Source organism: Pistacia vera, unplaced genomic scaffold (assembly GCF_008641045.1).
Source record: "Pistacia vera cultivar Batoury unplaced genomic scaffold, PisVer_v2 Contig80, whole genome shotgun sequence".
Classification (NCBI taxonomy): domain Eukaryota; kingdom Viridiplantae; phylum Streptophyta; class Magnoliopsida; order Sapindales; family Anacardiaceae; genus Pistacia; species Pistacia vera.
Genome location: NW_022196668.1, coordinates 470,419 through 481,340, shown reverse-complemented (window position 1 = coordinate 481,340; position 10,922 = coordinate 470,419). Strand labels below are relative to the sequence as shown.

General features: G+C 33.0%; 1 protein-coding gene and 1 long non-coding RNA gene across 4 annotated transcripts; both read right to left on the bottom strand.

Moving 5' to 3' along the window:
* Positions 1-1,349: 1,349 nt before the first annotated feature.
* On the bottom strand, positions 1,350-2,443 carry LOC116117173. Its single transcript, XR_004125920.1, has 3 exons — positions 2,377-2,443; positions 2,087-2,231; positions 1,350-1,497 (listed from the first exon to the last, which is right to left on the bottom strand). It is a non-coding gene; the product is annotated as an uncharacterized LOC116117173 (long non-coding RNA).
* A 319-nt stretch (positions 2,444-2,762) lies between these two features.
* Positions 2,763-7,093, bottom strand: LOC116117158 (mediator of RNA polymerase II transcription subunit 19a). 3 transcript variants are annotated; one of them, XM_031403182.1, is made up of 8 exons: positions 6,712-7,091; positions 5,366-5,432; positions 4,889-5,178; positions 4,483-4,710; positions 3,961-4,020; positions 3,671-3,815; positions 3,021-3,081; positions 2,763-2,923 (listed from the first exon to the last, which is right to left on the bottom strand). In XM_031403182.1, exons 2-6 carry the CDS (start codon positions 5,394-5,396, stop codon positions 3,765-3,767), a joined length of 660 nt encoding a protein of 219 aa, XP_031259042.1. In that variant the 5' UTR covers positions 5,397-5,432; positions 6,712-7,091; the 3' UTR covers positions 2,763-2,923; positions 3,021-3,081; positions 3,671-3,764. The 3 variants fall into 3 exon arrangements, with proteins under 3 accessions (XP_031259042.1, XP_031259043.1, XP_031259041.1); XM_031403183.1 differs by lacking the exon at positions 2,763-2,923 and having other exon boundaries at positions 2,932-3,081; positions 3,966-4,020; positions 6,712-7,093; XM_031403181.1 differs by lacking the exon at positions 2,763-2,923 and having other exon boundaries at positions 2,932-3,081.
* Positions 7,094-10,922: the final 3,829 nt, after the last annotated feature.

Genomic DNA, 10,922 nt, shown 5'->3' with positions numbered 1-10,922 from the left:
TATAATTTTAATTGTGATTATACCCAAAAGAATCTATTATAAAAGCAAGAGTTAAAATCCATAATTTTTCCAACCAATTATAGACAACTAGAAACATTCATGGAAGATTAAGAGCTCACTACTACAACTAGTATTTTTTTTTTTTTTTCAATATCTTATCTTTAGAGGACAATTTTATCTAAAATGGTTTTTACATTAACTACGAATTTAGATACGATAAAATTGTAAATTAAATTTTTACTTTTTTGATAAATAAATATTCTTGTTCTATTTTTGTAAGTCTATCAAATAATATAATTATATGCAGAAATAAATAAATATTGGGATTTAGTTGGAGTTAATACATTATAATAAGTAAGAAAGTGTAAACCCACAGCTCAGATACATCCTTGTTAACTCGCTTAGCATGTAAATACAACAGGCTTTGCCCAGGGCCCGGGCTCAGCATTAAAAACTCAGCCCAAGATTGAATTTCACAAATAGTAGTTTAGTGCGGTGAAAATGTATGATATGGAGGTGGGTTGGCATCCCCAGCTGTGATGGAAATTCATATCAAGTAGCTTACAGGAACCATAACAATTTCTACAATGTAATAAATGTTAATGCCACTCATAAGAGAGGAAAAAAAAACATGACTTGGAAGACTTGCAACAGCTCAGAAAACAAGGTCAGATTTCTACATCAAAGGTTTGAAGTGATAGAACTTCAGGTAGGTGCAGTGACCCAGAAACTTGAAATGCATTACAACTATCCCAAATTAGTCTGCCAAATTTAGCCACTATGTTAACCAAGACCGAGAACAAGCCCTAAGTGATTTACCACACGTCATCCATTGATACAATACAAGCCCTCATTTGCCAAATTATCAAACGGATGTGAATGTTTGGCAAATTGATGTAAGTTTCCTCTAGTGCTCAGTAAACCAATCATTCTTCATGGTATAATGTTAATGTTTAAGTTTAACTAATGGTGACATGACTTGCCAAACGAAATTCACAAAAAGAAAGGAAAAAGATTCCCTTAATGACATAACCAATCTTTCTTCCTTATATACAAAGAATGTTTGCCATATAAATTTGGGAATTCATCAGTCATGTTAGAAAACAAATAACCCAGGCCCTTACAACCATTTTGAATAACTGGGACATGTTAGTCATTTCTCATGGGGAAAAAAGGAATCGATATTCACATTTCCTTTCTTGTTCCAATCTTCCTACATTTCATAGTGGCAAAACCCCAATTTTAACTGATCATAAAACTTAACTTTGGACTTCTAAAAAGGATGAAAAAAAAGGTTACAATAATGTGTACAGGCTGAGATATCCAATGCGCCATAAAAACTGAGAAAAAAAAAAGGACAAAGTTTTCCAGGTTACCAAAAATTATATTAGACCACTGTTATGATACAAAAAGTTCATATTCAGTCACTTTTTTACCTTGCATCCACACACTTCACTGGTGAATTCACCTTCTTAACATTCTTTAGTCAGTTCTAATCTGCACCAAAATAAATATCATGTAAGATCGTCTGAAACTTAGGAACAGCAAGTAATAACATCATACTCGTAGTTAAGGAGAAACAAAATGTTAATCATAGATGTAATTAAGAAGATACAATATGTCAATCATACATGTAGTTTTCACAAGTTTTTAACCAAGACCTTATTGGTAGCGTCTTAAAGAAGGATGAAAATGTAGTTTACAAGAAAAAGATAGCCAAAATATACTTTGCTTCTATAGAACCTACAAGTACTGATTATTACTTTTAGTTGTTAGCAGAGCTGTGCCAATGGCTTAACGAAGAAGAAACTTTCAGAGGTGGGAAATGCAATTTAAATGGGTTTGCAGATGCAAAGCTTCAGTCAAATGATTTGGTTTAAATTTCAGACACTTTTAGCGACACAGATGAGGCATACACCATCTGTTATCCACAAGGTAACTGAAGAATAGAATTCAACTGTTGATGGACACATATTCTATTGTTTCTTGTGTAAGGTCATTCATATATCAAAAGGGAAGAAAAGAATGAGATGGGACACATATAAAGCAGGATAAATTAAAAATACTAACAAGATATCAATGTTACCTCAAGCTATTTGACATCATCCAAGTGGAAAACCCCTCCAAACTCTCAACAACAACCATCTGAGACAATAAATGAACTATAGTATGCCATTTCTTCAGCCTGCTACCTTTATTGCACCCATTTCATCAATCTTTGAGTTCTTATGCTGCAAGAAAATAAAAATTAAGCAGAAAGCTTGACTATAATAACTGACAGCATATATGATCAAGGAAGTCATACAAGAATCAGGGAGCTGGTGGCGCATCCAGAATATAAGCACTAAGAAGTTGAGATTGACCAGCATGCATTACCTTACTTTTTTTTTGCCTTTGAACGTCATTAAGATCTTCATCTCCATCATGCTTCCTTTTCTGAAATTATATTAAGTAGAAAGATTTATAATGGGAGTTTCATAAAGTTTAGTTACCTCTCAAAAAACAAAGCAGGAAATTGATAAAAAGTACTACTGCAAAGGGTAATTCTTAATTCATCCAAGATCATAACACCAATTTATGCCTTGCCATCAGAAAAATTAGTTCCTTTAATTGACCACAGAAGGATACATCATTCAAATAAAAAATGACAATGTCATTTTTGCAAAAGAGTTGACTCATTGACTATCTGTATCCTTAGTAAAGAGGGTATCATAGCAATGCTAATTGAATGCCTCAACCTTTTTCATTATTTTTTNAGGAATCGATATTCACATTTCCTTTCTTGTTCCAATCTTCCTACATTTCATAGTGGCAAAACCCCAATTTTAACTGATCATAAAACTTAACTTTGGACTTCTAAAAAGGATGAAGAAAAAGGTTACAATAATGTGTACAGGCTGAGATATCCAATGCGCCATAAAAACTGAGAAAAAAAAAAGGGATAAAGTTTTCCAGGTTACCAAAAATTATATTAGACCACTGTTATGATACAAAAAGTTCATATTCAGTCACTTTTTTACCTTGCATCCACACACTTCACTGGTGAATTCACCTTCTTAACATTCTTTAGTCAGTTCTAATCTGCACCAAAATAAATATCATGTAAGATCGTCTGAAACTTAGGAACAGCAAGTAATAACATCATACTCGTAGTTAAGGAGAAACAAAATGTTAATCATAGATGTAATTAAGAAGATACAATATGTCAATCATACATGTAGTTTTCACAAGTTTTTAACCAAGACCTTATTGGTAGCGTCTTAAAGAAGGATGAAAATGTAGTTTACAAGAAAAAGATAGCCAAAATATACTTTGCTTCTATAGAACCTACAAGTACTGATTATTACTTTTAGTTGTTAGCAGAGCTGTGCCAATGGCTTAACGAAGAAGAAACTTTCAGAGGTGGGAAATGCAATTTAAATGGGTTTGCAGATGCAAAGCTTCAGTCAAATGATTTGGTTTAAATTTCAGACACTTTTAGCGACACAGATGAGGCATACACCATCTGTTATCCACAAGGTAACTGAAGAATAGAATTCAACTGTTGATGGACACATATTCTATTGTTTCTTGTGTAAGGTCATTCATATATCAAAAGGGAAGAAAAGAATGAGATGGGACACATATAAAGCAGGATAAATTACAAATATTAACAAGATACCAATGTTACCTCAAGCTATTTGACATCATCCAAGTGGAAAACCCCTCCAAACTCTCAACAACAACCATCTGAGACAATAAATGAACTATTGTATGCCACTTCTTCAGCCTGCTACCTTTATTGCACCCATTTCATCAATCTTTGAGTTCTTATGCTGCAAGAAAATAAAAATTAAGCAGAGAGCTTGACTATAATAACTGACAGCATATATGATCAAGGAAGTCATACAAGAATCAGGGAGCTGGTGGCGCATCCAGAATATAAGCACTAAGAAGTTGAGATTGACCAGCATGCATTACCTTACTTTTTTTTTGCCTTTGAACGTCATTAAGATCTTCATCTCCATCATGCTTCCTTTTCTGAAATTATATTAAGTAGAAAGATTTATAATGGGAGTTTCAAAAAGTTTAGTTACCTCTCAAAAAACAAAGCAAGAAATTGATAAAAAGTACTACTGCAAAGGGTTATTCTTAATTCATCCAAGATCATAACACCAATTTATGCCTTGCCATCAGAAAAATTAGTTCCTTTAATTGACCACAGAAGAATACATCATTCAAATAAAATGACAATGTCATTTTTGCAAAAGAGTTGACTCATTGACTATCTGTATCCTTAGTAAAGAGGGTATCATAGCAATGCTAATTGAATGCCTCAACCTTTTTCATTATTTTTTCTCTTAATCTATTGAGGACTTCAAAATTTTTCATTTTTGTCGTTTTTTTTTTTCTGGAATAAAAAAAAAAAATATAAAAAAAAAAAAAAAAAAAAAAAGAGCTAATTGATAAGATCTGAATCCAAGAGAATTCCAATTTTCCAACCTTCTCATGGTGTTTCTTTGATGGGTCAGCACCAGAATCATGATGCCCACCCCTGTCCTTCTTCTTATCCTTGTCTTTATCCTTACTTCGATCTTTATGACGGTGCTTGCGCTTCTTATGTTCTCTGTCCTTCTCCTTATCTCTATCTTTGTGCTTTTTATGCTTCCTCTCCTTGTCTTTGGACTCACTTTTCAATTTCCCGGCAATCGTGGGAGTCCCCTTCTCTGCCTGAAGAGAAAATAAATGGCATACAATAAGATAAACATCTAAGAGAATAGCAAACAACTTCGGAGCATGAAACTCAGAAACCAGCACCACACATCGACAACCCAGGAATGTCATCCAGCTGAAGAAACATATAAAAGAAAAGTCACAAATGTATAAATTCAAGAATTAGGATCCTTACAGGAGGCAACTCAACAGGAGAAGTTTCCCTCAATTGAAAGGCCTCTCTGAGGACATCCAAGTCAAAAGGCTGTATCCTTGCATTAGTATCTCTGGAAAATGATGTACTTTGAATAAGCTGATCCAGTTGCATCCCTTCTCCTTTTCTGATTTCTGTGTCCCCAACCACGTTGTGAAGATAATGAGTGTCTGAAATTGATAAAGGAAGTGATCGCTTGCAGAAAAAATCATGATGGGGCAGCAACTTGAAGTGACTTATGAGATCAACAGCACCAGTAAGTTCCCTATCCCCTACAAGATTCAAAAAGGAAGTTTATCACCATCAATAGAATGCTAAACATTAAAATCCGTGAATGTAAAATTCATGCTCGTGTGTGTTTGCACACAAAAATGGTCACACATGAATAACAAATAACAATAGAATTAGCTATGAGAAAAGAGGGTGACAATGTGGTCGCAATGTCTAAACATATATTACCTATTCCAAATTTCTTGCTTTCAGGATCCATAGCTCAATGCTTTGCAAAACCATCAATCATTATCAACTGCAACATATAGACCCAGACTTAATACCATCAAAGATGAATAAATAGCTGATCAATACTAAGAATATATCAATCATCTGAACCATAAACTGAGCCTCAAAGTAATAGCAGATATTGAGCATACACAAATATTATGAAAAAAGGGTGCCAAACTACAAAACAAAAACAAATATAATTCGACATAAGAAATCTGATCCAAGAATTATGTATGTGCATCTAATCGTCTAATCACCAATCACTTCAAGTTCTATTAGACACTATCATGCCATATATTTGGTATTCTCTAATAATAGACATCCGCATCAGTGGCACCGCTACTTTGCTACCAAAGATGCTTCATTTCAATCAAATCTGCTACTTTTCTGTTTATTTGACAGGGATACAAAATTACATATTTCACTACTATTCCAGAAGAAGGGTATACATATGCATTTATTAGTAGCACGAATGTACCATGGAAAGGACCAAGTCTACAAATTCATGAAAATACAAACATGACAACTAGCACAAAACTCTGGGTCGCTTGGAATAAAATCAACAGATACTCAGTGCAAGAAATGATTTTAAATATAAGATCAAAAAAGCGCTCAGCACCATAAAATGACTACGTCTACAAAAATGTGATTTTCAACACCAAGGTCTACAAAAATCTGATTTTCAATACCCAGGTCTACAAAAATGTGATTTTTAATACCCAAGTCTACAAAATGTGATTTGTAACAACCAGGTCTACAAAAATGTGATTTTTAATACCCAGGTCTAGAAAGTGAAAGAAATGACCCTAAAACCTTAGTGGTCAAGAAACTAGTAAGATCACCCAACCCAACCCTCAGGGCTAACCATCTCGAACCATTCTCACGCCCATTTCATCTTGCATTCCAACCAATTATTATTCCCTCCATTTGCAAATTCTACAACACCTACCAGCCACACTTACGGAATAAAGGGTGGAAGTTTGAAGCATAGAATCACACACAACTAACCTGTCTAATCACTTCCATTTACTGAAACAAAAATAAACCTCATTCTCACGCATAAACCAATCTCGAAATCAATTCGAAATCAGTAACCCTACCCAAATTAACACCATTTAACACATTCCCCTAAATATCAACAACAAAATCAATAACACACAAAAAAATCACAGATTTACTAACCTCCAATCACTCATTCATTCTCATCATTAAAAACTAAACTTTCCCGCAAAAAATTACACATACTCTAAATTCCAAACTCGTATTAACAAATTTTCACGAATTAGGTCAAAGAAAACGCCAACCTGACACAAACAACAAATATTCCTCTTCAGATCACGAGGTCAAAACAGCAAAATTCAAACTCCTCTCTCGTCGGCGGTCGAAAATTCCGCCGTGGAAACCAAAACAGAAAGAAAAAAAGAATTGAGGGACCAAATCCGAAAAATTGAAAGATTGGGACAGCGGGGCCTAGGGTTTGGGAGAGGAAATTGGGTGAAATTGACAGATCAAAGAAAGTGGGAAAGGAGAGAGAGAGTAAGGAGAGTTGAGAGAGCAGAGAATGGAGAGTTGTGTTGGTAAACTAGGGTTTGGAGGGTTACAGTTGGGGGAGTCGAACGACGAGGATTGGTCTGTATCTGTGTCGTTTGGTTTTGGTTTCAGTACTTTTGAGATTTACTTATATTTATATTGAATAATATTGTTTGGCCAGCGTTGATACTATTTCTGTTTGCTTAGACTTTATAAGTATGTATGTTGTGAATTATTTATGTCAATTGTCACAACACCTTCAAAGTCTTCTTTTAGTAAAGTCCTACCACTTTGTTTGTAATTATTGCCTAATAAAAAATATATAATTATAATAACAATAGTAATAATAATAAATAAAAATAAAAGTTAATTTTGCCCATTAGAGGATCCACAAATTTATGTGAGAGGAGGCAACATAGAAATGACATTGTATGTAACATAATTAGTACATAATAGACATATGAATATTTTTTTTCTAATAAATTTTGACATATCAGTAATTAATTCCGAGTGTAAAGTAAAAAAAATATAATGATAATAATTATAGAGAAGCGAAAGTGAAAACTAAAAATTATGGTTATGGATAAGTTCATTAAAGCTCTTTAATGGGTTTTATTTGAATTATGATGATAGTTTAATAAAATAAAAGATAAATTAGTGTATGATATAAAAATAAATAATTGAGAGGAAAGATACATAATATTTTCAAACATGAAATAAAGAAAAATATTAAAGGAATTACTTCTTTTAAAGGGGACAAAATGTAATTAACTAAGAAATTAAAAGGGTTTCTTTATGTATCTTCAAAATTTAGGAGGGGCATGTGCCCCCTCTCATGTATGCAGATCCGCCATTGATTTTGCCCATTCTAGTGTTATGTCTAATCTAAACCCAAGTCCATACGAGATTCAATATCCAATTCAAAAGATTTGACTTAGACTTCACTCAAAAACATCAAAGAATATGTCAAAGAAGCTTTCAAGAAGCTTCCAAATGTTCCTTCGCAATAACGTTATCAAAATAGGATTAGAATTCTATTGCTTGTATAATTAATTCTAACCATTCATCCTAATGAATATGTACATATCCGAACCATCAGATTTACTTGTAAACTCTTATATAAAGCTATAGCCAGTCAAAGGTTATTTTCATATTCTAAACATTGTATTCAATTAGGAGCAATGTATTTAGTTTTTTCTCTCCATCTCTACTCTTTCTGTTCTTATTTTTCTTTATGCACTCAGCACACATGACTTTTCTAGCGGTTGTGATACCAAAACAATTGCTATCAGAGCATTGGTTTTCATATCATATCTCAAAGGAGGGAAAGACGACAAAAAGCCATGACAACTTGATATTGATCTCTCCAGTATGCTCCCTGAATCTTTAACAGTAGAACGTGAAGGTTTTGGCTTTCCTATTGAGGTTGCAATGAGAAACTCCCTCAAATCTGTTATTTATGTGGCTTCATTGGGCACTCAATTTCAGCATGTAGACAAAATAAAAAAGACGATGATTTTCCATCGAGGAATGGGGCCGAACAAGTACAACTTACCCAACTAAAAATTTATGGGTGCGTTTTGGTTTATTATTTTGAATATGATTTTGAGAATAATATTGGATAGTTGAATAGAAGAATATTATGAGATGAAATTTAAATTTTTTTTAAAAAACCCCCTAAGTTTGCTAATTTAACTAAATACACCAATATATAAAAATTTTATAAAATAACAAAAATACCCCCATCACCTATAGTGCCAGATTCCAGCCACCACCACTGGAATCTGGTCGAAAAATTGCGTTACGACACAGACCGGTCAGATCTGTGTCGTAACGCGTCGCTATAGCTTTTTTCGGCCAGATCTACTGTCAGATGTGGTCGTCGATGGCCGGAAAAGGTCGAAGAAGTCCATCTTTGGCTGTCAGTGACGGCCAGATCTGACATTTTTCGGCTAGATCCGTGGTGGATATGGCCGGAAAAGGCCAGATTTGTGAACTACCGACCAGTTCTTGTTGTGGTGTAGGCCGTTGTACAGATTCCGGCTACCACCGACAGTGGTTGCCGAAAGTTGGCAAGTATGGGTTGATTGGGGAGTTTTTGTTAATTTTTAAACTTATTTTTTTGGGGTATTTAATGAAATTAATAAATTAAGGGGTCTAAAAGTGATTAAAAAAATATAGTAATATTTCTAGAATAATGTGCCAAACAATATTTGGGGAATAGGATTAGAAATATGGGTAGAAATATTGAACCAAACGCACCCATGAATTCTCAAACCACATCTATCAATCATAAGCCTAACAATTTGGTGAACACTGTTACTTACTGCAAGCTTACATAATAATAATAATAATATTCTAAAATAAAATTTCTAAAATTATATATAACTTTCTAAAACTAATTTTTTTTTTTTAATAACCAGGGTATTCAAGTCAACTTGCATGCACTTCAACTAATATTGGGAGTCTATTGAACACTTTACAAACCCAATAAATTAAATAAAGTCATAAATGTGGTAGATTACTATTTTGTAGGACTCGAACACAAAATTTTTTAGTAACCCATCTAGATGGTTAAAGTCTTGTCATCCGGTTACAAAACTAAATTTTAGAATGGTGAAATAATATAACTTTATTTGTATATCTTTTTAGTCCATAATATGTTTATGAAAAAGTTTTAGATTAATCGAAAGCAAATAACTCATTATATATGTGGTTATTATTCTTTGGTTTTTTTGTTTTTTGGTTCATCCACTTAATCACTACCACAACTAATGATAATTAAAGTAAATATATATTATATAGGATGAATTTTATTATATAAATGTATAAATACCATAGTATATCTATCATGTCTAATTTTTTTTTTTTTTATCTCCTTTACTCTTTAACAAAGATGTTAATCGAAGAGACATACCACAATATCCATATATATTTATCATACACTAACTTTGTCAAACTACAAATTCGATGAAAAAAACATTTAATAAAACAAATAAATGTGCATTCATCCGATATGCATCAAACGATGATAATAAACATGGACAAATCCACATACAAATGAGTGGGGGCTGTTGACCCCACTCAAAAAACAATTTCTTTAATTTGGTTGATTTTTTCTCTTTTTATTGAGCATTATTTGTATTAATGTTTCAAGATTTGCACCACTAATTAATTTTTTTTTCATATATTTTATTTTGAACTTGCTCACTTTAAAAATTATTTAAAAAAAAAATTGGGCCAACTAGAGTTAAAGTAAAGCTCATAGCCAGTTCAATTACAACAAGATTCTTGTAATTAGAAAAACAGTTAAGACTGCCCGCGCGTAACTGACGACTAAATTTTACACATGGAGCTTTCTTCCTTGACATAAGCAGCGTCATGAAGAAATCCACTGTCATATCGATTCATTTTCTCTGATTTCAATGGAGCTTTGTCCCTCCATTTCGCTCTCCAGCTTCCATTCTCTGCTTCTCATCTCTTCCTCACTGGTATTTCCTCGATCACAGTTTCAAACTTCAGTGTTTTTACTTATAATTTTCTGCTTTTTATTTATTTATTTTATCGTTTGCAGGTCATTTGTCATATGAATTTTGTCATTGCAGGAGTATCAGATATTAGGAAAATGTAAGATCACTTACCTTATTTGATTTAAATAGACATAGAGTAAATGTAATTATAACACAATTTCATTATATGTATTTCAGAGAACTGGAAGCATATCGGCCCTTGTATACTAAGGTTAAATCTCATTTTTTCTTTATTTTCCAATAGTAATGTTATGTTTTTCAAGAAAATTAAAGAATAAGTCAAACAAATTAAATTTGATAGCATCTGCAATAATGCAGTATACGCATACTATCATTATCCGTTCATATAATAGAGTTTGTACGATTAGTTAGTAAGTATTATGGATGATCAGCCACACTGGGATTGAGACACGGCCAGACTCCTACGGAGAGGCAGCACTGGGGAATTTTCTGCA

Coding starts and splice junctions, on each gene's coding strand:
- LOC116117158 (XM_031403182.1), bottom strand. CDS start 5,396: ATGGATCCTGAAAGCAAGAAATTTGGAATAG. Junction 5,179..5,365: donor AAGCAAGAAATTTGGAATAG/GTAATATATGTT, acceptor TGAATCTTGTAG/GGGATAGGGAACTTACTGGT. Junction 4,711..4,888: donor CTCCTGTTGAGTTGCCTCCT/GTAAGGATCCTA, acceptor TTTTCTCTTCAG/GCAGAGAAGGGGACTCCCAC.